The 27,981-nt window shown below is 47.7% G+C and overlaps 1 protein-coding gene across 5 annotated transcripts in view; it reads left to right on the top strand.

Annotated features, from left to right (window-relative positions):
• LOC138303536 (uncharacterized) overlaps positions 1-27,981 on the top strand; it is a 126,691-nt gene that overhangs the window by 45,213 nt on the left and 53,497 nt on the right. For 4 of the 5 annotated variants that reach the window (XR_011205409.1, XM_069242757.1, XM_069242758.1 and 1 more), the window contains exon 6: positions 25,142-25,252. Coding sequence is in view for 4 of the 5 variants with exons in the window: in XM_069242757.1 (XP_069098858.1) it covers positions 25,142-25,252 (111 nt within the window). In the remaining variant the exon portion in view is untranslated. The remainder of the gene's footprint in view (positions 1-25,141; positions 25,253-27,981) is intronic. The other variant, XM_069242756.1, reaches the window with a different exon arrangement.

Here is a 27,981-nt window from a genome sequence, read left to right as displayed (position 1 = left end):
CTTACCAGACTTATGGGTCCACCATTTGAACCATCACATAACTGTCCCTTCCCATTTCTATCTTGGAGGATCACCTTTCTGGTTACCTTTACTTCATTTAGGCATGTCAGTGAGCTCCAGGCACTAACCTTGGAAGAACCTTTCCTCCAGCTACACCGGAATAGGGTGGTCCTTCGCACCAACCTAAAATTCCTTCCAAAGACGGTTTCTCCTTTCCACCTTAACCATTCAGTCAAATTACCTGTTTTCTTTCCAGAACCAGATTCAGTTGTCCAAAGGGCCCTTTATACATTAGGTGTGAAAAGAGCTCTTGTGTATTACATTGACATTACCAAAGATTTCCGTAAAACCAAACTTTGTTGCTTTTTCGCTTATCTAAATCAGGCATTTCCAGATGGATAATTGAATGCATTCCGACATGTTATGTCAAAGCTAAAAGTACTTTACGTACACTCCCTAGAACACACTGTGCTCATAAAATAGGGACTTCAGTGGCTTTCCTGGGTAATATCCCAATAGCTGACATTTGTAAAGCAGCTATATGGTCTACCACACTCTTTCAGGATACACGATTGTGGCGTGTTTCAACACGCCAACAAGCTTATGTAGGACAGGAAGTGCTACACACACCTTTCCACACAACTGCATCTCCCGCAGGTTAGCCACCGCCTTTGGGGGGCACCGCTTTACAGTCTATGCAGAGCATGTGTATCTACAGCCAAACGTCTTGAACGGAATGTGTGACCCCGTTAAGCATCTGTTAGTGGCATGTAGTGCTGTAGATTTACATGCACCTTCCCTCCTCCCTGGATGCCTGTGGCCATTGCAGTTCATTTCTACAATCTCATATGCATGGACATCTCTTTACTGATGCTTACTCGCACTCCATTTGCACCTGCCTGCATGAATACAATCTAACAGTGGAGTCGAAACCTATGCGCATTATCACCAAGAGGAGAAATCACTTTACCTTGTGACTTGAAAGACTTCTTTAAAGAAGAAAACTTGCACACATCCGGACCCAGCACTAGATTGTGAATCTACAACCCTATAGGCCACAAACAGATGCTTCCAGGGTACGTAAAACAATCCTTTCTAGTGAGCCTTCCTTCTAAACCTTCTAGGACACATTGGGCCTTCTGCTGCTAAGACCCTTGCAGGGCACCTCTGTTTGAACCTGAGCAGTTGGTGTATTTTCAGTTTCTGTCAGCTGATGTTTTCCTGGTGGCTCTGTCCTTAGCTAAGGGCATAAGAATTATGAACGTTCTTTCCATTCTTTCAAATACTGTCTATTGACGTGCTGCTTTGTTTGATTCCTTCTTTTACTCTGTGGATATCTTCCTATTTCCACATGAAACAGGAAATCCTCCAGCAATCCTTCTCTTCCCCATTTCAGGTCGAGCACGCAAGTGCTTTGAGACCTGTTGTAAGCACTGTGGGCTTTTAACCGCGCCCATCACTTTCACTCGTTCATGGACTTACCATTCAAAAATCACTTGATGTCATTGGTTATTGCTTTACATTTGCCCCGCCTCGAGGCTGTTTTTGTCACACCTTGCAGACTGCCCCGTGACATGGATTATTGCATGATTACTGACATACTTCAGTATGGGCAAACTATTTTTTTTTGTCTCTCCCCTTCATGCTGCATGGCGGCCATGGTGCTCACAGTGCGAACAGGCACAACAGCGTGAACTCGATCAACGGTATTGAAGGGCTGGTCATATTGTTCACAGTTACTTAATCAGAGTCATTTCTTGTCACTCTCCCCTTAAAACACTTTAAATTGGTAAAATCTTTACATAAAACAGAAATCCTCAAAGCGAAAGCAGCTCTCCTGACATAGCAGGAGAGCGGATACTACACTATTCACTGCACTCGGAAAAACTCGACCCGTAATGCTTTGCAAGCATTCTTTCTCACAACATTCTTGCCCATAACTCAGCATGTGGTGGTCCTAGGACAATGAGACCACCACCAAAACCTTCAGCATGACCCCCTCTTTCTGTTTAGGTCGTCTCTGGGTCCCCACTCTAGGCTAGTGGGGATCCCAAAATAATAACCCCTTCCACCATTCAGTGACTTTTTAAGCATTCTCATGGCTAGAACTTTTGTTTTCCAGCTGGGAATAGCTTGTCTTTTAAGGGCCTTGTTTGTAACATCATTGCTATAGGCCTGTTACCCCTGAAAATGTGTAATGCCCTAGGTCCTCTAGCAGATAAATATATGGTTAGACTGCATTATTTATTGCCATTTTCTTTTTGTGTGGTTATGCCCTCTAGGGGCTAATTATATAGTTACAAGACCATGCTTCTTACAAATGCTATTTTCATTGTGGTGTCCTCTAGGGGCTGTTCTAAGCATTACAGTCATAGCAACATATTAAAATATTTGTGGCACGGAAACTTGCCCCATAATGCTTTGCAGAGCATTACTTTTACAAAACATTTTTTCTCATAACTCCGCCTGTGGTGGTCTTAGGACAATGGGACCACCTTCAAAACATTGACCGCAATGTGCTCTGTCTATCTACACCATCTCTGGGTCCCCACACTATGTTAAAGGAGATTCCAAAATAATAACCCCTCCCACAATTTAATGTCTTTTAAGCTTTCTTATAGCTAGAACGTTTGTTTTACAATTAGGAGATGTTTTGTTTTAAAGGCCTTGTTTATAATATCATTGCAGTAGACTTGCTAACCCTAAAAACACCCTCTAGCGGCTAAGCATATGGTTACACTGCATTACTTTCGCCTGTATTTTTCATGTGATAATGCTCTCTAGGGGCTGACAATATGGTTACGTGACCAGGATTCTTACAAATGATATTTTTGCTATGGTGCCCTCTAGGGGCTGTTTTGAGCAGTACAGTCTAATGCCAAAAGTTTATTTCTGATAAAGGTTTAAATGTTAATTGTATATTGTAGGAAGTTGGCTCTGTATGTGCTATTTCAAAGTAAGGAATAGCATGCACAGAGTCCAAGGGTTCCCCTTAGAGGTAAAATAGTGGTAAAAAGAGATAATACTAATGCTCTATTTTGTGGTAGTGTGGTCGAGCAGTAGGCTTATCCAAGGAGTAGTGTTAAGCATTTGTTGTACATACACATAGACAATAAATGAGGTACACACACTCAGAGACAAATCCAGCCAATAGGTTTTTGTATAGAAAAATATATTTTCTTAGTTTATTTTAAGAACCACAGGTTCAAATTCTACATGTAATATCTCATTCGAAAGGTATTGCAGGTAAGTACTTTAGGAACTTCAAATCATCAAAATTGCATGTATACTTTTCAAGTTATTCACAAATAGCTGTTTTAAAAGTGGAGACTTAGTGCAATTTTCACAGTTCCTAGGGGAGGTAAGTATTTGTTAGGTTAACCAGGTAAGTAAGACACTTACAGGGCTTAGTTCTTGGTCCAAGGTAGCCCACCGTTGGGGGTTCAGAGCAACCCCAAAGTCACCACACCAGCAGCTCAGGGCCGGTCAGGTGCAGAGTTCAAAGTGGTGCCCAAAACACATAGGCTAGAATGGAGAGAAGGGGGTGCCCCGGTTCCGGTCTGCTTGCAGGTAAGTACCCGCGTCTTCGGAGGGCAGACCAGGGGGGTTTTGTAGGGCACCGGGGGGGACGCAAGTCCACACAGAAATTTCACCCTCAGCGGCGCGGGGGCGGCCGGGTGCAGTGTAGAAACAAGCGTCGGGTTCGCAATGTTAGTCTATGAGAGATCTCGGGATCTCTTCAGCGCTGCAGGCAGGCAAGGGGGGGATTCCTCGGGGAAACCTCCACTTGGGCAAGGGAGAGGGACTCCTGGGGGTCACTTCTCCAGTGAAAGTCCGGTCCTTCAGGTCCTGGGGGCTGTGGGTGCAGGGTCTCTCCCAGGCGTCGGGACTTTAGGTTCAAAGAGTCGCGGTCAGGGGAAGCCTCGGGATTCCCTCTGCAGGCGGCACTGTGGGGGCTCAGGGGGGACAGGTTTTGGTACTCACAGTATCAGAGTAGTCCTGGGGTCCCGCCTGAGGTGTCGGATCTCCACCAGCCGAGTCGGGGTCGCCGGGTGCAGTGTTGCAAGTCTCACGCTTCTTGCGGGGAGCTTGCAGGGTTCTTTAAAGCTGCTGGAAACAGAGTCGCAGCCTTTCTTGGAGCAGGTCCGCTGTCCTCGGGAGTTTCTTGTCTTTTCGAAGCAGGGGCAGTCCTCAGAGGATGTCGAGGTCGCTGGTCCCTTTGGAAGGCGTCGCTGGAGCAGGATCTTTGGAAGGCAGGAGACAGGCCGGTGAGTTTCTGGAGCCAAGGCAGTTGTCGTCTTCTGGTCTTCCGCTGCAGGGGTTTTCAGCTGGGCAGTCCTTCTTCTTGTAGTTGCAGGAATCTAATTTTCTAGGGTTCAGGGTAGCCCTTAAATACTAAATTTAAGGGCGTGTTTAGGTCTGGGGGGTTAGTAGCCAATGGCTACTAGCCCTGAGGGTGGGTACACCCTCTTTGTGCCTCCTCCCAAGGGGAGGGGGTCACAATCCTAACCCTATTGGGGGAATCCTCCATCTGCAAGATGGAGGATTTCTAAAAGTTAGAGTCACTTCAGCTCAGGACACCTTAGGGGCTGTCCTGACTGGCCAGTGACTCCTCCTTGTTTTTCTCATTATTTTCTCCGGCCTTGCCGCCAAAAGTGGGGCCTGGCCGGAGGGGGCGGGCAACTCCACTAGCTGGAGTGTCCTGCTGGGTTGGCACAAAGGAGGTGAGCCTTTGAGGCTCACCGCCAGGTGTGACAATTCCTGCCTGGGGGAGGTGTTAGCATCTCCACCCAGTGCAGGCTTTGTTACTGGCCTCAGAGTGACAAAGGCACTCTCCCCATGGGGCCAGCAACATGTCTCGGTTTGTGGCAGGCTGCTAAAACTAGTCAGCCTACACAGATAGTCGGTTAAGTTTCAGGGGGCACCTCTAAGGTGCCCTCTGGGGTGTATTTGACAATAAAATGTACACTGGCATCAGTGTGCATTTATTGTGCTGAGAAGTTTGATACCAAACTTCCCAGTTTTCAGTGTAGCCATTATGGTGCTGTGGAGTTCGTGTTTGACAAACTCCCAGACCATATACTCTTATGGCTACCCTGCACTTACAATGTCTAAGGTTTTGTTTAGACACTGTAGGGGTACCATGCTCATGCACTGGTACCCTCACCTATGGTATAGTGCACCCTGCCTTAGGGCTGTAAGGCCTGCTAGAGGGGTGTCTTACCTATACTGCATAGGCAGTGAGAGGCTGGCATGGCACCCTGAGGGGAGTGCCATGTCGACTTACTCGTTTTGTCCTCACTAGCACACACAAGCTGGCAAGCAGTGTGTCTGTGCTGAGTGAGAGGTCTCCAGGGTGGCATAAGACATGCTGCAGCCCTTAGAGACCTTCCTTGGCATCAGGGCCCTTGGTACTAGAAGTACCAGTTACAAGGGACTTATCTGGATGCCAGGGTCTGCCAATTGTGGATACAAAAGTACAGGTTAGGGAAAGAACACTGGTGCTGGGGCCTGGTTAGCAGGCCTCAGCACACTTTCAATTGTAAACATAGCATCAGCAAAGGCAAAAAGTCAGGGGGCAACCATGCCAAGGAGGCATTTCCTTACACAACCCCCCCCCCAAACGAAAGAGGATGAGACTAACCTTTCCCAAGAGAGTCTTCATTTTCTAAGTGGAAGAACCTGGAAAGGCCATCTGCATTGGCATGGGCAGTCCCAGGTCTGTGTTCCACTATAAAGTCCATTCCCTGTAGGGAGATGGACCACCTCAACAGTTTAGGATTTTCACCTTTCATTTGCATCAGCCATTTGAGAGGTCTGTGGTCAGTTTGAACTAGGAAGTGAGTCCCAAAGAGGTATGGTCTCAGCTTCTTCAGGGACCAAACCACAGCAAAGGCCTCCCTCTCAATGGCACTCCAACGCTGCTCCCTGGGGAGTAACCTCCTGCTAATGAAAGCAACAGGCTGGTCAAGGCCATCATCATTTGTTTGGGACAAAACTGCCCCTATCCCATGTTCAGAGGCATCAGTCTGCACAATGAACTGCTTAGAATAATCTGGAGCTTTGAGAACTGGTGCTGAGCACATTGCTTGTTTCAGGGTGTCAAAGGCCTGTTGGCATTCCACAGTCCAGTTCACTTTCTTGGGCATTTTCTTGGAGGTGAGTTCAGTGAGGGCTGTCACAATGGATCCATATCCCTTCACAAACCTCCTGTAATACCCAGTCAAGCCAAGGAATGCCCTGACTTGAGTCTGGGTTTTTGGAGCTACCCAGTCCAGAATAGTCTGGATCTTGGGTTGGAGTGGCTGAACTTGGCCTCCACCTACAAGGTGTCCCAAGTAAACCACAGTTCCCTGCCCTATCTGGCATTTGGATGCCTTGATAGAGAGGCCTGCAGATTGCAGAGCCTTCAAAACCTTCCTCAGGTGGACCAGGTGATCCTGCCAGGTGGAGCTAAAGACAGCAATATCATCAAGATAAGCTGTGCTAAAGGACTCCAAGCCAGCAAGGACTTGATTCACCAACCTTTGGAAGGTGGCAGGGGCATTCTTTAAACCAAAGGGCATAACAGTAAACTGATAATGCCCATCAGGTGTGGAGAATGCTGTTTTCTCTTTTGCTCCAGGTGCCATTTTTATTTGCCAGTACCCTGCTGTCAAGTCAAAGGTACTTAGGAATTTGGCAGCACCTAATTTGTCTATGAGCTCATCAGCTCTTGGAATTGGATGAGCATCTGTCTTGGTGACAGAATTGAGCCCTCTGTAGTCCACACAAAACCTCATCTCTTTCTTTCCATCTTTGGTGTGAGGTTTGGGGACTAAGACCACTGGGCTAGCCCAGGGGCTGTCAGAGCGCTCAATCACTCCCAATTCCAGCATCTTGTGGACTTCCACCTTGATGCTTTCCTTAACATGGTCAGACTGTCTAAAGATTTTGTTCTTGACAGGCATGCTGTCTCCTGTGTCCACATCATGGGTACACAGGTGTGTCTGACCAGGGGTTAAGGAGAAGAGTTCAGGAAACTGTTGTAGGACTCTCCTACAATCAGCTTGCTGTTGGCCAGAGAGGGTGTCTGAGTAGATCACTCCATCTACTGTGCCATCTTTTGGGTCTGATGACAGAAGATCAGGGAGAGGTTCACTCTCTGCCTCCTGATCCTCATCTGTTACCATCAACAGATTCACATCAGCCCTGTCATGGAAGAGCTTAAGGCGGTTCACATGGATCACCCTCTTGGGGCTCCTGCTTGTGCCCAGGTCCACCAGGTAGGTGACATGACTCTTCCTTTCTAGTACTGGGTAAGGGCCACTCCATTTGTCCTGGAGTGCCCTGGGAGCCACAGGCTCCAGAACCCAGACTTTCTGCCCTGGTTGGAACTCAACCAGTGCAGCCTTTTGGTCATACCAAAACTTCTGGAGCTGTTGGCTGGCCTCAAGGTTTTTGGTTGCCTTTTCCATGTACTCTGCCATTCTAGAGCGAAGGCCAAGTACATAGTCCACTATGTCCTGTTTAGGCTCATGGAGAGGTCTCTCCCAGCCTTCTTTAACAAGGGCAAGTGGTCCCCTTACAGGATGACCAAACAGAAGTTCAAAGGGTGAGAATCCTACTCCCTTCTGTGGCACCTCTCTGTAAGCGAAAAGCAGACATGGCAAGAGGACATCCCATCTCCTTTTGAGTTTTTCTGGGAGCCCCATGATCATGCCTTTTAATGTCTTGTTGAATCTCTCAACCAAGCCATTAGTTTGTGGATGGTATGGTGTAGTGAATTTATAAGTCACTCCACACTCATTCCACATGTGCTTTAGGTATGCTGACATGAAGTTGGTACCTCTGTCAGACACCACCTCCTTAGGGAAACCCACTCTGGTAAAGATACCAATGAGGGCCTTGGCTACTGCAGGGGCAGTAGTCGACCTAAGGGGAATAGCTTCAGGATACCTGGTAGCATGATCCACTACTACCAGGATATACATATTTCCTGAGGCTGTGGGAGGTTCTAGTGGACCAACTATGTCCACACCCACTCTTTCAAAGGGAACCCCCACCACTGGAAGTGGAATGAGGGGGGCCTTTGGATGCCCACCTGTCTTACCACTGGCTTGACAGGTGGGGCAGGAGAGGCAAAACTCTTTAACCATGTTGGACATATTGGGCCAGTAGAAGTGGTTGACTAACCTCTCCCACGTCTTGGTTTGTCCCAAATGTCCAGCAAGGGGAATGTCATGGGCCAATGTTAGGATGAACTTCCTGAACAGCTGAGGCACTACCACTCTCCTAGTGGCACCAGGTTTGGGGTCTCTGGCCTCAGTGTACAGGAGTCCATCTTCCCAATAGACCCTATGCGTTCCATTTTTCTTGCCTTTGGACTCTTCAGCAGCTTGCTGCCTAAGGCCTTCAAGAGAGGGACAGGTTTCTTGTCCCTTACACAGCTCCTCCCTTGAGGGTCCCCCTGGGCCTAAGAGCTCAACCTGGTAAAGTTCAAGCTCCAAAGGCTCAGTTCCCTCAGAGGGCAGAACTTCTTCCTGAGAAGAGAGGTTCCCTTTCTTTTGCTGTGTTGCAGTTGGTTTCCCAACTGACTTTCCTGTTCTCTTGGTAGGCTGGGCCATTTTTCCAGACTCCAGCCCTACTTTTTCACCCTGTGCCTTGCATTGTGCTCTTGTTTTCACACACACCAGTTCAGGGATACCCAGCATTGCTGCATGGGTTTTTAGTTCTACCTCAGCCCATGCTGAGGACTCCAGGTCATTTCCAAGCAGACAGTCCACTGGGATATTTGAGGAGACCACCACCTGTTTCAGGCCATTGACCCCTCCCCATTCTAAAGTAACCATTGCCATGGGATGTACTTTTCTCTGATTGTCAGCGTTGGTGACTGTGTAAGTTTTTCCAGTCAGGTATTGGCCAGGGGAAACCAGTTTCTCTGTCACCATGGTGACACTGGCACCTGTATCCCTCAGGCCCTCTATTCTAGTCCCATTAATTAAGAGTTGCTGTCTGTATTTTTGCATGTTAGGCGGCCAGACAGCTAGTGTGGCTAAATCCACCCCACCCTCAGAAACTAGAATAGCTTCAGTGTGGACCCTGATTTGCTCTGGGCACACTGTTGATCCCACTTGGAGACTAGCCATACCAGTGTTACCTGGATGGGAGTTTGGAGTGGAACCTTTCTTGGGACAGGCCTTGTCTCCAGTTTGGTGTCCATGCTGTTTACAGCTATGACACCAGGCCTTTTTGGGATCAAAGTTTTTACCCTTGTACCCATTGTTTTGTGAAGAGGCTCTGGGCCCACCCTCCTGTGCAGGTTTTTGGGGGCCTGTAGAAGACTCTTTACTATTTTTAGTTTTGGTTGTCTCATCACCCTTCCCCTGGGGAGTCTTTGTGACCCCTTTCTTTTGGTCACCCCCTGTTGAAGTCTTGGACACCCTTGTCTTGACCCAATGGTCCGCCTTCTTTCCCAATTCTTGGGGAGAAATTGGTCCTAGGTCTACCAGATGCTGATGCAGTTTATCATTGAAACAATTACTTAACAGGTGTTCTTTCACAAATAAATTGTACAGCCCATCATAATTACTTACACCACTGCCTTGAATCCAACCATCTAGTGTTTTCACTGAGTAGTCAACAAAGTCAACCCAGGTCTGGCTCGAGGATTTTTGAGCCCCCCTGAACCTAATCCTGTACTCCTCAGTGGAGAATCCAAAGCCCTCAATCAGGGTACCCTTCATGAGGTCATAAGATTCTGCATCTTTTCCAGAGAGTGTGAGGAGTCTATCCCTACACTTTCCAGTGAACATTTCCCAAAGGAGAGCACCCCAGTGAGATCTGTTCACTTTTCTGGTTACACAAGCCCTCTCAAAAGCTGTGAACCACTTGGTGATGTCATCACCATCTTCAAATTTTGTCACAATCCCTTTGGGGATTTTTAACATGTCAGGAGAATCTCTGACCCTATTTATATTGCTGCCACCATTGATGGGTCCTAGGCCCATCTCTTGTCTTTCCCTTTCTATGGCTAGGAGCTGTCTCTCTAAAGCCAATCTTTTGGCCATCCTGGCTAACAGGAGGTCATCTTCACTGAGAGCATCCTCAGTGATTTCAGAAATGTGGGACCCTCCTGTGAGGGACTCACTATTTCTGACTAACACAGTTGGAGACAGGACTTGAGGGGTCCTGTTCTCCCTATTTAGGACTGGAGGAGGGACATTGGCCTCCAAGTCACTAATTTCTTCCTCTGTGATGTCATCATCAGAGGGGTTGGCTTTTTCAAACTCTGCCAACAGCTCCTGGAGCTGAATTTTGGTAGGTCTGGAGCCAATGGTTATTTCCTTTATATTACAGAGAGACCTTAGCTCCCTCATCTTAAGATGGAGGTAAGGTGTGGTGTCGAGTTCCACCACCTGCATCTCTGTATCAGACATTATTCTGCTAAGAGTTGGAATACTTTTTAAAGAATCTAAAACTGTTTCTAGAATCTAATTTCAAACTTTTAACAAACTTTTAACTCTAAAAGACAATGCTAAACAGGGACTTAACACACAAGGCCCTAGCAGGACTTTTAAGAATTTAGAAAAATTTCAAATTGCAAAAATGAATTTCTAATGACAATTTTGGAATTTGTCGTGTGATCAGGTATTGGCTGAGTAGTCCAGCAAATGCAAAGTCTTGTACCCCACCGCTGATCCACCAATGTAGGAAGTTGGCTCTGTATGTGCTATTTCAAAGTAAGGAATAGCATGCACAGAGTCCAAGGGTTCCCCTTAGAGGTAAAATAGTGGTAAAAAGAGATAATACTAATGCTCTATTTTGTGGTAGTGTGGTCGAGCAGTAGGCTTATCCAAGGAGTAGTGTTAAGCATTTGTTGTACATACACATAGACAATAAATGAGGTACACACACTCAGAGACAAATCCAGCCAATAGGTTTTTGTATAGAAAAATATCTTGTCTTAGTTTATTTTAAGAACCACAGGTTCAAATTCTACATGTAATATCTCATTCGAAAGGTATTGCAGGTAAGTACTTTAGGAACTTCAAATCATCAAAATTGCATGTATACTTTTCAAGTTATTCACAAATAGCTGTTTTAAAAGTGGACACAGTGCAATTTTCACAGTTCCTAGGGGAGGTAAGTATTTGTTAGGTTAACCAGGTAAGTAAGACACTTACAGGGCTTAGTTCTTGGTCCAAGGTAGCCCACCGTTGGGGGTTCAGAGCAACCCCAAAGTCACCACACCAGCAGCTCAGGGCCGGTCAGGTGCAGAGTTCAAAGTGGTGCCCAAAACACATAGGCTAGAATGGAGAGAAGGGGGTGCCCCGGTTCCGGTCTGCTTGCAGGTAAGTACCCGCGTCTTCGGAGGGCAGACCAGGGGGGTTTTGTAGGGCACCGGGGGGGACGCAAGTCCACACAGAAATTTCACCCTCAGCGGCGCGGGGGCGGCCGGGTGCAGTGTAGAAACAAGCGTCGGGTTCGCAATGTTAGTCTATGAGAGATCTCGGGATCTCTTCAGCGCTGCAGGCAGGCAAGGGGGGGATTCCTCGGGGAAACCTCCACTTGGGCAAGGGAGAGGGACTCCTGGGGGTCACTTCTCCAGTGAAAGTCCGGTCCTGGGGGCTGCGGGTGCAGGGTCTCTCCCAGGCGTCGGGACTTTAGGTTCAAAGAGTCGCGGTCAGGGGAAGCCTCGGGATTCCCTCTGCAGGCGGCGCTGTGGGGGCTCAGGGGGGACAGGTTTTGGTACTCACAGTATCAGAGTAGTCCTGGGGTCCCGCCTGAGGTGTCGGATCTCCACCAGCCGAGTCGGGGTCGCCGGGTGCAGTGTTGCAAGTCTCACGCTTCTTGCGGGGAGCTTGCAGGGTTCTTTAAAGCTGCTGGAAACAGAGTTGCAGCCTTTCTTGGAGCAGGTCCGCTGTCCTCGGGAGTTTCTTGTCTTTTCGATGCAGGGGCAGTCCTCAGAGGATGTCGAGGTCGCTGGTCCCTTTGGAAGGCGTCGCTGGAGCAGGATCTTTGGAAGGCAGGAGACAGGCCGGTGAGTTTCTGGAGCCAAGGCAGTTGTCGTCTTCTGGTCTTCCGCTGCAGGGGTTTTCAGCTGGGCAGTCCTTCTTCTTGTAGTTGCAGGAATCTAATTTTCTAGGGTTCAGGGTAGCCCTTAAATACTAAATTTAAGGGCGTGTTTAGGTCTGGGGGGTTAGTAGCCAATGGCTACTAGCCCTGAGGGTGGGTACACCCTCTTTGTGCCTCCTCCCAAGGGGAGGGGGTCACAATCCTAACCCTATTGGGGGAATCCTCCATCTGCAAGATGGAGGATTTCTAAAAGTTAGAGTCACTTCAGCTCAGGACACCTTAGGGGCTGTCCTGACTGGCCAGTGACTCCTCCTTGTTTTTCTCATTATTTTCTCCGGCCTTGCCGCCAAAAGTGGGGCCTGGCCGGAGGGGGCGGGCAACTCCACTAGCTGGAGTGTCCTGCTGGGTTGGCACAAAGGAGGTGAGCCTTTGAGGCTCACCGCCAGGTGTGACAATTCCTGCCTGGGGGAGGTGTTAGCATCTCCACCCAGTGCAGGCTTTGTTACTGGCCTCAGAGTGACAAAGGCACTCTCCCCATGGGGCCAGCAACATGTCTCGGTTTGTGGCAGGCTGCTAAAACTAGTCAGCCTACACAGATAGTCGGTTAAGTTTCAGGGGGCACCTCTAAGGTGCCCTCTGGGGTGTATTTGACAATAAAATGTACACTGGCATCAGTGTGCATTTATTGTGCTGAGAAGTTTGATACCAAACTTCCCAGTTTTCAGTGTAGCCATTATGGTGCTGTGGAGTTCGTGTTTGACAAACTCCCAGACCATATACTCTTATGGCTACCCTGCACTTACAATGTCTAAGGTTTTGTTTAGACACTGTAGGGGTACCATGCTCATGCACTGGTACCCTCACCTATGGTATAGTGCACCCTGCCTTAGGGCTGTAAGGCCTGCTAGAGGGGTGTCTTACCTATACTGCATAGGCAGTGAGAGGCTGGCATGGCACCCTGAGGGGAGTGCCATGTCGACTTACTCGTTTTGTCCTCACTAGCACACACAAGCTGGCAAGCAGTGTGTCTGTGCTGAGTGAGAGGTCTCCAGGGTGGCATAAGACATGCTGCAGCCCTTAGAGACCTTCCTTGGCATCAGGGCCCTTGGTACTAGAAGTACCAGTTACAAGGGACTTATCTGGATGCCAGGGTCTGCCAATTGTGGATACAAAAGTACAGGTTAGGGAAAGAACACTGGTGCTGGGGCCTGGTTAGCAGGCCTCAGCACACTTTCAATTGTAAACATAGCATCAGCAAAGGCAAAAAGTCAGGGGGCAACCATGCCAAGGAGGCATTTCCTTACATATATGTTTTAATAATCTCTCCTTATTACAATTATGACCATAATTCAGGCCAATTTAACATCCTTGTTACACTATGACTGTTTGAACACTCTTGATATGTGTGGGTGACCTTTCTAGTTTACTTATCCTCTTTGGCTGTCTTGTGTCTGTTTTGGGGGGGAGTTGTGTCAGCCAGCCAGCAACTCTGATGGTGGGGTGGTGAAAGTGGTATTCTACTGGAATTAGCGTGGCAGATTTAAATTAGGATGATAAATGGCAACATTTTCATTTCTTGCTGCAGATAGAGGAAGAATGTAAATGAGCTTTAGTTATATGCAGGGACACTGGAATTATATGGCAGGAAAATACTAAATTATGAGGCAGGGTTGGCCAAATTACATTGGTCAGGAATAGTCTATTAATTTATGTACAATGCCAATAGCTCTAACTCAAGAAAATGCAAGAACTATTGCATTGCAAATGCTTGTTCTGTAGTGGAAGTACCACTGAATAAACTGTAAGTGTCTAGAGCAGTGATTCCCAAACATTTTAGAACCACAACCCACGTGTTAGAACAACAAACATTTGTGACCCACCTACCTTTATGGAACTTGAAGAGGGGCGATTTGTTTTAATGTAACTATAGTATCGTGTGGTAGCGCATTGTCATTTACAGACAACACATTTTCCAATGACATGGCCACCAAATTTGCACAGACTTGCAGTTCTGCTGATATAACTATATAGCACCCAAAAGGTAAGGTGTGGAAATCGGATTTCTGTGACTATTTATCATTTGTGCATTACCAAGTGTCTTGATTTGTTTTGATCCTATTAAAATCTCTATTTCCAGCACACTTCAGAATTACAAAAAAAAAGCTTATTTTTTGCTTTCCTAACTGCTAAATGCATACAGTTCATTTACATGTTGTTGTGCATTGTAGAAAACAACAGCCTACTTTGTCACATAATTCACTTTAAAAACTCCTCCCACTTTGCAGTCAGAGAAAGTAAAGTAAACACTAATCCCTGTGTTAAAAGAATAAAGCAGTCTGACATTTGACCTCCATCTTTGGATGACTGGCAAATGTGACAAGTTAAACGCAGAATTTAAAGGCATCTTTATTCATTGCTTTCACTTCTGCGATCCACCAAAAATCAGCTTGCGACCCACAGTTTGGGAAACACTGGTCTAGAGCACTCAGGACCTATATGCACCGACAGAGGGAATGTGGTCAAATAAGGTATTTGTGTTCTATGAGCTCGCCTGAGGGTCATGCTCCTGTCAGCATCCACACTCAATAGATGGCTTTGCTTTGCCATTTGTTGAAGGCTAATTCCCAAACATAGAAAATGGGACAAAATGCAAACTCCTCTCTGGCAATGTAAAGACAGCCGTTTACTGTCGCTACACGGAGATCGACCCTCCACACACAGACAAGCAGCCGGTCTCAGCCTGCTGTTGCACAGACAGTTTCTTATATACAAAACCACACAATGCCTTATTACAAAACAGTAAGCAATGAATCACTACATAGTTATACATTAAGTGTGGAGTAACATCATTCCATCTGTGACCCTATGACCCCAGACTTTAACCTAAATTATTACGCATCCTTTATTGCAGAACAGCAAATAATAAATTACTTGTTAGTTATAGATTAAAAACAGAAAAACATTAGAACACCTGTGATCCCGTAATCCTAAACTCTAACCTAATCCCCTACACATTCTTCATTTGTGTCTTTTACAATGCTTGGCAAACTAGCCATTCTTCATTCTTGAATGCATGCATATTTATGGTAAATACAGCTTTAATAACATGTAGGTTATCATTGTGAACCTAAGAGCTCCATGTAGTCTGAACTCATTAACTTGCATCCATTGTCTAATCAGGTTACAATCTATTTGAAAACACAAAGTACGTGCCAGTGAGCCTGTGTGTTAAGATCGTAAATTCCTTAATGCTTACTAAGCTCAAGTTGGCCCTTAACTGCAACCCTTTCAAGTTACTTATTCCATTATGTCTTCAAATGAACTCTTCACCTCATTCTGTTCAGTATTAGATTTGGGCCTGCAATGATCTTTCACTATGTTCAGCTGTGTAGTGCTTTCTGCTGGTGTCTCTTGTTGCGTTATAATTTCACATTCATATTCCACATTTTCTGTAACACATTTCACTACCATATCAACATTCCACTACTATATCAACTACTATATCAACATTTGCATGGACTAATCCTGCGGAATAAGTCCGGAGGATGTCTTTCAGGCATGTTGTTGTTTCTCCTCTTGCAATCCTGTAATGAAAGTTGCAATCCAGTTCAGACTGCTTGCTATCTTCTCATATTGCAACTACTGAGATAAGGAAAAAGTGCTACAATATCCTGGTTACTCACCAGTTACTCATCCTTGTCCCAGTCAGGCATCGTTCACACTCATCTTATGGGGCGAGCTATGACCCAGACCTTTACTCTGCTTGAAAGTTGGCATCAGAAGGATGAAAAGTGGGTTAGTAAACCATCTTCTGGTGTGGTTTCCAAATGAAAAGGTTTGTTTTCAGTATGACAACTGCAGGCAGCAATCACTGGCTGTATTTGTGTTGCCGTCTATTGAGAAAACTGCACCTTAAAAGTTTTTGAATAAAAAAGGAAAGACCCTTTTTACTGCCTTATTCTGAGCCTGAGTTCTGAGAAGAGAAACACCAACATGCTTGGGCTGAGTAAGGGCAAACGATATTTCAAATTCTGATTTGTATGCTGTTAGAAATGGGGTTTTTGGTTGGCAGTCAGGTTACCTCCTGTCCAAGCAAAAGCCCTCACTCTAGTCAGGGTAAGTCACACACTATCCAAGATTATCCTGTGCCCACCCTCTGGTAGCTTGGCACGAGCAGTCAGGCTTAACTTAGAAGGCAATGTGTAAAGTATTTGTGCAATAAATCATACAATACCACCATATAGCACCACAAAAATACACCACACAGTGTTTAGAAAAATATATAATATTTATCAGGATAATTGTAGGTCAAAAAGAATAAAGTTGCAATGGAAAATTGTAGAAATATCACAGGGAAGTGATATAAAGTGTCTTAAGTCTTTAGAATGCAATACAGTGTCTTTCAAGCACAAAGTACCTGGTTTCTGGTGGAAAATCTCCTCAGAGGGCCACAGGAGAAGAGATGCGTGGAAAAAGGGGTGTGTGCGTCGATTTCTCCTCAGCACACACAGACTTGCGTCGGTCTTTTCCACGCGGGGAAGTCGGGCGTCGTTTTCCGGCGCGCAGACAGTCTCTTTTTGTGGATCGCGGGGATTACCAGATGTCCCGGGTCTGTGCGTGGATTCTCCTGCTTGTTTTCCGGCTGCGCGTCGTTCTGCGGGGCTGCGCGTCGAAGTTTCGATCTCACGGTAGGCGTCGCGTCGATTTCTCCTTGGAAGTCGGACGGCGTTGTCCTTGCGAGGCCGTGCGTCGAAAGTTTGGTCTCACGGCAGGCGTCGCGTCGATTTCTCCTTGGAAGTCGGGCGGCGTTGTCCTTGCGAGGCCGTGCGTCAAAGTTTCGCACTCACGGTGGGCGTCGCGTCGATTTCTCCTGGAAAGTCGAGCGGCTTTGTCCTTGCGAGGTTGTGCGTCGAAGTCTCGATCGTCCCGAGGGCGTCGCGTCGATCAGCGTCGGTGTGCGGCGTTTTTCTCGCCGCGAAACAAGCTGTGCGTCGAAATTTTCGGCGCACGGAGCGTCCAAGTGAAAGGAAGAAGTCTTTTTGGTCCTGAGACTTCAAGGAACAGGAGGCAAGCTCTATCCAAGCCCTTGGAGAGCACTTTCACAGCCAGACAAGAGTTCAGCAAGGCAGCAGGGCAACAGCAAGACAGCAGTCCTTTGTAGAAAGCAGACAGGTGAGTCCTTTGAGCAGCCAGGCAGTTCTTCTTGGCAGGATGTAGTTTCCGGTTCCGGTTTCTTCTCCAGCAAGTGTCTGATGAGGTAGGGCAGAGGCCCTGTTTTATACCCAAATGTGCCTTTGAAGTGGGGGAGACTTCAAAGAGTGGCTAAGAAGTGCACCAGGTCCCCTTTCAGTTCAATCCTGTCTGCCAGGGTCCCAGTAGGGGGTGTGGCAGTCCTTTGTGTGAGGGCAGGCCCTCCACCCTCCCAGCCCAGGAAGACCCATTCAAAATGCAGATGTATGCAAGTGAGGCTGAGTACCCTGTGTTTGGGGTGTGTCTGAGTGAATGCACAAGGAGCTGTCAACTAAACCTAGCCAGACGTGGATTGTAAGGCACAGAAGGATTTAAGTGCAAAGAAATGCTCACTTTCTAAAAGTGGCATTTCTAGAATAGTAATATTAAATCCGACTTCACCAGTCAGTAGGATTTTGTATTACCATTCTGGCCATACTAAATATGACCTCCCTGCTCCTTTCAGATCAGCAGCTGCCACTTCAACAGTGTATGAGGGCAGCCCCAATGTTAGCCTATGAAGGGAGCAGGTCTCCCAGTAGTGCAAAAACGAATTTAGGAGTTTTACACTACCAGGACATATAACTACACAGGTATATGTCCTGTCTTTTACCTACACAGCACCCTGCTCTAGGGGATACCCAGGGCACACATTAAGGGTGACTTATATGCAGAAAAAGGGGAGTTCTAGGCTTGGCAAGTACTTTTAACTGCCAAGTCGAGGTGGCAGTGAAACTGCACACACAGGCCTAGCAATGGTAGGCCTGAGACAAGGAAAAGGGGCTACTTAAGTGGGTGGCACAATCCGTGCTGCAGGTCCACTAGTAGCATTTAATCTATATGCCCTAGGCACCTGGAGTGCACATGACTGGGGACTTATAAGTAGATTAAATAGTTCAATCAGGTATGATCCAAAGTTACCATGTTTACAGAGAGAGAGCATATACACTTTATCACTGGTTAGCAGTGGTGAAGCACCTCCTTGAGGTGGAGCAGGTGTTCCTCCCAGCTGGAACTGTAGACAGCTATGTCATCCAGGTAGGCTGCACAGAAGGCATCCTTGCCAGCCAGGACCCCGTTAACCAACCGTTGGAAGGTAGCGGGGGCATTTTTCAATCCAAACGGCATCACCCGGAACTGGTAATGGCCGTCAGGGGTGGAAAAGGCGGACCTTTCCTTAGCCCCCTCAGTCAGGGCGATCTGCCAGTACCCTGAAGTAAGATCAAACGTACTCAGGAACTTGGCAGCGCCTAGCCTGTCCACGAGCTCATCAGCTCGGGGGATGGGGTGAGCATCAGTCCGTGTGACTGAGTTGAGACCCCGGTAGTCCACGCAGAACCGGAGTTCTGGCTTCGCGCCTGGGGCAGTAGCCTTGGGGACCAACACCACTGGGCTGGCCCAGGGACTACTGGACTTCTCAATAACCCCTAGCGTCAACATCTTGGAGACCTCCTCCTTGATGCTGGCCTTCACCTTATCTGACAACCTGTAAATTTTGTTCTTCACAGGGAGACTGTCACCGGTGTCAATATCATGAACACAGAGGTGGGTCAGTCCCGGAGTAAGGGAGAAGAGGGGGGAGAACTGCTCCAACAGCTCATAGCAGTCTCCTTTCTGGTTTAGAGTCAGGGAGTCAGACAGAATGACCCCGCTTACGGACCCATCACCTTCTTGGGCAGAGAGGAGGTCAGGGAGAGGTTCACTCTCCTCTTCCATTCCTTCATCTGTGACCAGAAGCATGTTGATCTCCGACCTCTCAAAATGAGCTTTTAGTCGGTTCACGTGGAGCACCCTTAGGGGGTTCCTAGGGGTTTGGAGGTCCACTAGGTAAGTGGCCTCCCCTTTCCGCTCCTTTATTTCAAATGGGCCAGACCAGCGGTCCTGGAGAGCTCTGGGCTCTACTGGCTCCATTACCCACACTTTGTCTCCAGGTTGAAACTCTACCAGAGTGGCCTTCTGGTCATACCATTGTTTCATCACCTCTTGACTGGCCTCCAGGTTACTTTGGGCCTCTTTCCAGAAGCGGGTCATCTGATTGCGGAGGGCCAACATGTAGCTGACCACGTCCTGAGGGGGTGTCTTTGGAGCGTTCTCCAATCCCTCCTTGACAATGCTTAAGGGTCCCCTGACGGGGTACCCATAGAGAAGCTCAAAGGGACTGAACCCCACCCCCCTCTGGGGGACCTCTCTGTAAGCAAAGAGAAGGCATGGTAAGAGGACGTCCCATTTACGCCTCATGGCCTCAGGGAGGCCACCAATCATGCCTTTCAGGGTCTTGTTGAATCTCTCCACAAGCCCATTAGACTGGGGGTGATAGGGTGTGGTGAACTTGTAGGTTACACCACACGCATCCCACAGATGCTTCATGTACGCGGACATGAAGTTAGTGCCTCTGTCAGACACTATCTCCTTGGGGAATCCCACACGGGTAAATATCCCCATCAGGGTTCTGGCTACCACCGATGCAGTTACGGTCCTCAGAGGGATTGCCTCTGGGTACCGGGTGGCATGGTCCACCAAAACCAGGATAAACCTGTTGCCTAAGGCAGTTTTGGGGTCCAAGGGGCCAACAATGTCGACGCCCACCCTTTCAAAGGGGGTGCCAACGACAGGAAGTGGAATCAGGGGGGTTTTAACCCTCTTTCCTGCTTTACCACTAGCCTGGCAGGTAGGACAAGCCCTGCAGAATTTGTCTGAGTGTGTCCTCATTTTGGGCCAGTGAAAGTGGGTGACAAGCCTGTTGAAGGTCTTGTCTTGTCCCAAATGTCCTGCCAGGGGAATGTCGTGAGCCAGACCCAGTAGGAAGGCTCGGTAACATTGGGGGACCACCAGCACACGTGCTGCCCCAAAGACCGGAACCCTAGGCTCACTGTAGAGGAGATCATTCTCCCAATATAGGTGGTGATTGCCAGAGGCGTCACCTGCTGCCTGGTTTAAGGCTTGTTTCCTCAACCCTTCTAGAGTGGGACACTCTTTCTGCGCCTTGCAGAATTCCTCCCTGGTGGGTCCACCCTCAACTTGCCAGCCAGCAAGCTCCGGTAAGTCACCTAGGGTGGCAATGTCTTCCCCAGTTGGCTCGGGAGTCTCCTCCTCAGGAGCCCCGTCAGCCACTGTGGGAACTTCTGGGGCCGGTTTCCCGCGCCCCTCGTCCCTCCTCTTGGCAGCTCCCTGGGCCATCGTTCCAGGCTCCAGATGCCCTTGACTTCCCTCTCGGTCAGCCATGGACCGGGTGGTCATGCAGACCCACTCAGGTAACCCTAACATCTCCAGGTGAGATCTGAGCTCTACTTCTTTCCAAGCAGTATGCTCTAGATCATTGCCTAACAGACAATCTACAGGCATGGCAGGACTCACAGCTACTTTCAGAGTACCAGAGACCCCCCCCCCACTCAAAGGGAACCCGAGCCACCGGTAGGTGACTCTCGCGATTGTCAGCGACTATGACCTGGTGGAATGTATTAGGGATTATCTGCTCTGTGGACACCAGCTGACTCTTGATAGTAGTCATACTGGCTCCTGTGTCACGCAGAGCCTCCACCTTCTGCCCATCAATGAGGACCCACTGCCGGTACTTGGAAGTATTTTTAGGCATGTGGACCTTGGACATCATTTCTCCTTCTCCCAGGGACACTAGGGAAATCTCTACCTGCTCCCCAAAGCTAGTGGGGTCCATCTCCCCCCCGAGTGCTACACTAGTCAACCCAGGTGCCTGTCCGGTAGTGGACGGTGCCCTCTTGGGGCACTGTGGATCGCCTTTGTAGTGACCATATTGGTAACACTCCATGCATTTGGGGCTAGATTTTCCTGACCTGTCAAATGTCCCTGGCTTCTTCCCAAATTTGGAAAAGGAAGGGTTGCCACCCCCTCCCTGGGAATTCTTTTGGGGGCCTTTAGAGAGTTCCTTATCTGTAAGTTTATCTCCCCCCTCTTTCTTCTGTTGGGAACCCTGACCACCTTTGTGGGAGTCCCCCCCAGGTACCTTTTTGGACACTCTGGTGCTAACCCAGAGGTCCGCCTCCTCAGCAAGCTTCCTGGGATCAGTCAGCTTACTATCCACTAGGTGCTGGCGCAAATCGGTATAAGTAACATTAAGCATATGCTCTCTCAGGATCAAGTCATATAAACCTTTATAATCTGCTACTTTGTTGCCCCGCACCCATCCATTCAGTGCCTTACTAGAGAAATCAAAGAAATCTACCCATGTTTGTGTGGTTTGTTTGGTGCTGTCCCTGAACCTCTGACGGTATCCCTCAGGGGTCAGCCCAAACTTGGCAAGTAAAGTGGCTTTCTGGAGTGGGTATGTGTTTTGATCCGGTGGATCCAATGTGAGAAGTGTGTCCCTCCCCAATGGCGGCACATAACCCCACATAGCTACCCCCCATTGCCCTTCAGGAACCTCATGAGCCCTTAGTGCAACTTCATAAGCAGCTAACCATTTATCTATGTCATCTCCCACCACAAAACTGGGCACCACATTTTTGGGTATACGAACCTTCTTTTCTCCAGCAGGTCCTGTCTGTATGCTGCCACCATTATTGCTGGATTCAGACTGTCTTGCCTTGATCTCCAGCTCCTTGAGACTCAGTTCATGAGCCAACAATAGTTTCTTTTCAGCCAACGCTCTTTCAGCTTCCACTTGTTTGGCTGCTCTTTCAGCTTCTGCTTGTTTGGCTGCCCTTTCAGCTTCTGCTTGAATCTGTTTGGCTGTTCTTTCAGCTTCAATCTGTTTGGCTGCTCTTTCAGCCTCAGCTTGTTTGGCTTCTCTTTCTGCCCTCCTCTCCTCCTGTTGTGCCTCAATTTTCAGTTTTGCCATTTGCAATTGGAACTCCCTTTCCTCTCTCCTTTCCTCTGCGGTCAGGCTTTGCATGGAGACACTGCTCCCTGGTCTGGAAGGGTGCACAATTGCAGTGGTAACACCATCCATAGATAGTGAAAATCCTTCTGAGGGGCCATTTTCTGGCTCCTCTTCCTCATCATCCTCTAAATGGCTTCTGCCCAGGCCCTCAGCGCCACTTGAAAGTCCTCCTTTCTGGAGGCCCCTTGGGTGGGTACCCTTAATGCCCTGCAGAATTCTCTTAGTTGTTTGACCGTGTATGTATCCAACTGGACTAGGTCAAAGTCCCCTGTCTGAGACCCAGTCAGAGACATGTTGAGTGAGGATTTAGTTTTTGAAAATTGTCAGGAAAAAAAACGGATTTTCAAAAAGAGATAAAAACCAAGTTGACCTTCAACTGTGGGTATGTAGTGAAATACTTAGCTACTGTATGTCACTGCACAAATACAAGTCCTATCCTCACCGCTGATCACCAATGTTAGAAATGGGTTTTTTGGTTGGCAGTCAGGTTACCTCCTGTCCAAGCAAAAGCCCTCACTCTAGTCAGGGTAAGTCACACACTATCCAAGATTATCCTGTGCCCACCCTCTGGTAGCTTGGCACGAGCAGTCAGGCTTAACTTAGAAGGCAATGTGTAAAGTATTTGTGCAATAAATCATACAATACCACCATATAGCACCACAAAAATACACCACACAGTGTTTAGAAAAATATATAATATTTATCAGGATAATTGTAGGTCAAAAAGAATAAAGTTGCAATGGAAAATTGTAGAAATATCACAGGGAAGTGATATAAAGTGTCTTAAGTCTTTAGAATGCAATACAGTGTCTTTCAAGCACAAAGTACCTGGTTTCTGGTGGAAAATCTCCTCAGAGGGCCACAGGAGAAGAGATGCGTGGAAAAAGGGGTGTGTGCGTCGATTTCTCCTCAGCACACACAGACTTGCGTCGGTCTTTTCCACGCGGGGAAGTCGGGCGTCGTTTTCCGGCGCGCAGACAGTCTCTTTTTGTGGATCGCGGGGATTACCAGATGTCCCGGGTCTGTGCGTGGATTCTCCTGCTTGTTTTCCGGCTGCGCGTCGTTCTGCGGGGCTGCGCGTCGAAGTTTCGATCTCACGGTAGGCGTCGCGTCGATTTCTCCTTGGAAGTCGGGCGGCGTTGTCCTTGCGAGGCCGTGCGTCGAAAGTTTGGTCTCACGGCAGGCGTCGCGTCGATTTCTCCTTGGAAGTCGGGCGGCGTTGTCCTTGCGAGGCCGTGCGTCAAAGTTTCGCACTCACGGTGGGCGTCGCGTCGATTTCTCCTGGAAAGTCGAGCGGCTTTGTCCTTGCGAGGTTGTGCGTCGAAGTCTCGATCGTCCCGAGGGCGTCGCGTCGATCAGCGTCGGTGTGCGGCGTTTTTCTCGCCGCGAAACAAGCTGTGCGTCGAAATTTTCGGCGCACAGAGCGTCCAAGTGAAAGGAAGACGTCTTTTTGGTCCTGAGACTTCAAGGAACAGGAGGCAAGCTCTATCCAAGCCCTTGGAGAGCACTTTCACAGCCAGACAAGAGTTCAGCAAGGCAGCAGGGCAACAGCAAGACAGCAGTCCTTTGTAGAAAGCAGACAGGTTAGTCCTTTGAGCAGCCAGGCAGTTCTTCTTGGCAGGATGTAGTTTCTGGTTCCGGTTTCTTCTCCAGCAAGTGTCTGATGAGGTAGGGCAGAGGCCCTGTTTTATACCCAAATGTGCCTTTGAAGTGGGGGAGACTTCAAAGAGTGGCTAAGAAGTGCACCAGGTCCCCTTTCAGTTCAATCCTGTCTGCCAGGGTCCCAGTAGGGGGTGTGGAAGTCCTTTGTGTGAGGGCAGGCCCTCCACCCTCCCAGCCCAGGAAGACCCATTCAAAATGCAGATGTATGCAAGTGAGGCTGAGTACCCTGTGTTTGGGGTGTGTCTGAGTGAATGCACAAGGAGCTGTCAACTAAACCTAGCCAGACGTGGATTGTAAGGCACAGAAGGATTTAAGTGCAAAGAAATGCTCACTTTCTAAAAGTGGCATTTCTAGAATAGTAATATTAAATCCGACTTCACCAGTCAGTAGGATTTTGTATTACCATTCTGGCCATACTAAATATGACCTCCCTGCTCCTTTCAGATCAGCAGCTGCCACTTCAACAGTGTATGAGGGCAGCCCCAATGTTAGCCTATGAAGGGAGCAGGTCTCCCAGTAGTGCAAAAACGAATTTAGGAGTTTTACACTACCAGGACATATAACTACACAGGTATATGTCCTGTCTTTTACCTACACAGCACCCTGCTCTAGGGGATACCCAGGGCACACATTAAGGGTGACTTATATGCAGAAAAAGGGGAGTTCTAGGCTTGGCAAGTACTTTTAACTGCCAAGTCGAGGTGGCAGTGAAACTGCACACACAGGCCTAGCAATGGTAGGCCTGAGACAAGGAAAAGGGGCTACTTAAGTGGGTGGCACAATCCGTGCTGCAGGTCCACTAGTAGCATTTAATCTATATGCCCTAGGCACCTGGAGTGCACATGACTGGGGACTTATAAGTAGATTAAATAGTTCAATCAGGTATGATCCAAAGTTACCATGTTTACAGAGAGAGAGCATATACACTTTATCACTGGTTAGCAGTGGTAAAGTGCGCAGAGTCTAAAAACCAGCAAAAACAGTATCCAAAACGAGGAGGGAGGCAGGCAAAAAGTTAGGGGTGACTACCCTAAGGCTGTCAGGTCTAACATATGCCAATCGCTCTTACCCATGTGTTTTTGTTTGCACAAATTCCTCCAGGCATTTATGTGGAAACAAGCCTGTCACCATGTAGGAAATCGGGTTTTGGTTGCAGTAGTCCCCCAAATTTTTGTCTGCTTTTTATGCAACTTTGGCTGACGTTTACTGGGATGCTGCTAACCTACTGCAACCAAAACCCGGTTTCCTACATGGCGACAGGCTTGTTTTGGCTACATAAATGAAAGTACTTACATTTTTATAAAGGGCGAGGAACTCACCTTTGTTTACTTTTAAAAGCAGGAGATCCTTTCATCACGTCTGTATTTACGCTAAGAGATAAAGGAGAGCAGCTGAAGCGCAAGAACCTTCCAGAAGCTGAGAGAAGAGAACATGCTACTTGTTCCCCGAGTAAGTCAGTGGTGGGAAAAATGTCTGATCTTAACACTTAGAAGCATGAATGTGAATAAGATGATTTAGAGGTGAAATTTCTTTTTTGCAAATGTAGAAAGGGAATTCGCACTTGTAAAACAAACTGGGCATATGAGTGAAGCTAATGTTCACAAAAGGTTTAGTCAGTTGGACCATCAGTTGGTGAGGGTAAGGGGCACTCGAGGGATGGGAGCAGGTGGTTCACATGATCTGAACTCTGAGAACTAGAACTGGTGGTGCCCCTATGCATCACTTCAGCATAATCATAGAGATTGTGGAAAATCAAGGGGTCACCCAATATGTAGATGAGACCAACTTCTTCACCCAGATGTCGGGTCGAGCAAGTTTGTCATCCATGTACAGGCATCAGTTACAAAGAATGGGGTTCGATAATGCACTTTACCCACATTTTCTATAGGTACAGAAAAGAAAGCAGTGTGATCGCTCATGGTCATTCATAGACAGCTTATCGTGCACTGAACAATTCCTGTTCATGTGGAGAAATCCCCCCCAAAAAAGAGGCTCAATCTTACTGATGGTGGTTGGAAGAGCTATGCATAGCATGTGAATCTGCAGCACTACATGCCATGAACAGATGTACACAAGGTAAGTGACATTTTCCACATAAATATATATATATATATATATATATATATATATATATATATATATATATATATATTTTCAATGGCATGTGTAGCTGCAGATACACATGCTATGCATAGCTATTCCGACATCTGGTGTTGGGCTCGGAGTGTTACAAGTTGTTTTTCTTCTAAGAAGTATTTTCGGAGTCACGGGATCGAGTGACTCCTCCTATCGGTTTCAGTGCGCATGGGCATCGACTCCATTGTTAGATTGTTTTCTTTCCGCTGTCAGGTTCAGACGTGTTTCCTCTCACTCAGAGATTTCGGTTCAGAAAACCTCAGGAAACCTTATTCGTCGGTATTGTTTCGATCACGTTTCCCATCTAGCATCGAACCTGTAGTATCGTCGCGTCGGAACCGTCATTTTGCCCTTCAGGGCACTGGCGCCCAACTCTGGCCTGTTCGGGCCTACCACATGGAAAGCCTGATGGATCGGACTCCATTCCGATACTGTCCTTGGTGCCACACGAAGTACCCATATACAGACCAACACCTGGTTTGTAACTTGTGCCTTTCTCTAGACCATCAGGAGGAAGATTGTGAGGCCTGTCGATCATTTCGATCAAAGAAGACCCTGAGAGATCGCAGAGTCCGAAGACTCGAAATGGTGTCGAAAAGCAGCGAACATCTTGACGTCATGGAGGAAGAGCGGGCGCAGACAGTAGTCTCCATCTGAGACACAGACTCCGAACCAGAAGACGACAGACCCATCACAGCTGGCCAGCATGTGAGTACGTCTGCCCCTACAGCCCTGCAGAAAAAACATTCAAAGGCCTTGGGTACACCACTGCCCGAAGGCCATGGTTTTGCCCGAAAAAAAGACTGCTGGCGACCTTCCTTCGGAGTCAGCGCCAAAAAAGGCCAGCCTCCGTCCACCTCAGAGTCGAGCAAATCCATTAAAAGCATTACTTCAGACTCCGGTAAAAGACCCCATTTCTCGCAGTTGAAAACTCGGCAATCGGCTTTGGAGCTGAGACATCAGACTACTTTTTCGGGACTGAAAAAGATAAACACCTCGGAGCCGAAAAAATCCTCATATACAGAGGAACAAGGACTTTCCAAAAGAATTTTAACAAATTGAAAAGCCCATCATGGAATCTCATAAGATTTATGAAGAAGAGGCTGAGATTAAACCAATATTACAAATTATGGATGAGAGACAGTCCAGAATCCATATTCATAAGGAGATAGGAAGATTCATCACTGCACCTCCTTAAAAAAACAAAAGAAAGCTGGCTTTCCAGTAGGAATTAGACTCTGTGCAACCACCAGCAAAGGTACAAAAACAAAAGGAGACGCCACTACTTCTCCATACTTCTCCTCCTCACTGTCCACAGCTCTCTTTCTCCCCTCAGAATAGCCCACCACCACTGCCTTCTCCAACACATTCTTTATATTCACAGGGAGGTACGGCAGACCCATGGGATCTCTATGACCTCGATGCCATCCTGGACAATGATCCAGACATTTATCCATCCAAACCTTCTCCTCCAGAAGCCACAACTGCCTACACCCAAGTAATATCTAGGGCAGCAGCTTATCATGATGTGCTTATGCATTCTGAACCCCTGGAAGACTTTTTATTTAATACACTGTCTTCTACTCATTCCAGGTACCAGTGTCTCCCAATGTTACCAGGAATGGTTAAACATGCAGACCAATTTTTTAATGAACCTGTCAAAGCTAGGATCATTACCCCTAGAATTGATAAAAAGTATAAGCCTGCCCCTACTGACCCAGACTATATCACTCATCAGGTCCCTCCAGACTCAGTGGTAGTCAGTGCGGCAAGGAAGAGGGCAAATAGCCAGCCTTTAGGAGATGCACCGCCTCCTGATAAGGAGAGTAGAACATTTGATGCAGCAGGGAAAAGAGTCGCCACACAAGCAGCAAACCAGTGGAGAATTGCCAATCCTCAGGCACTTCTAGCCAGGTACGATAGGGCCCATTGGGACGAGATGCAAGATCTTATACAGCACCTCCCAAAGGAGCAGCAAAAAGGAGCACAACAAGAGGTGGAAGAGGGACAAGCTATTAGTAATAACCAGATAAGATCTGCCC

This window comes from Pleurodeles waltl, chromosome 7, assembly GCF_031143425.1.
Source record: "Pleurodeles waltl isolate 20211129_DDA chromosome 7, aPleWal1.hap1.20221129, whole genome shotgun sequence".
Lineage (NCBI taxonomy): Eukaryota > Metazoa > Chordata > Amphibia > Caudata > Salamandridae > Pleurodeles > Pleurodeles waltl.
The sequence above is the reverse complement of the archived record's forward strand: the minus strand, read 5'-3'. Positions and strand labels throughout refer to the sequence as shown.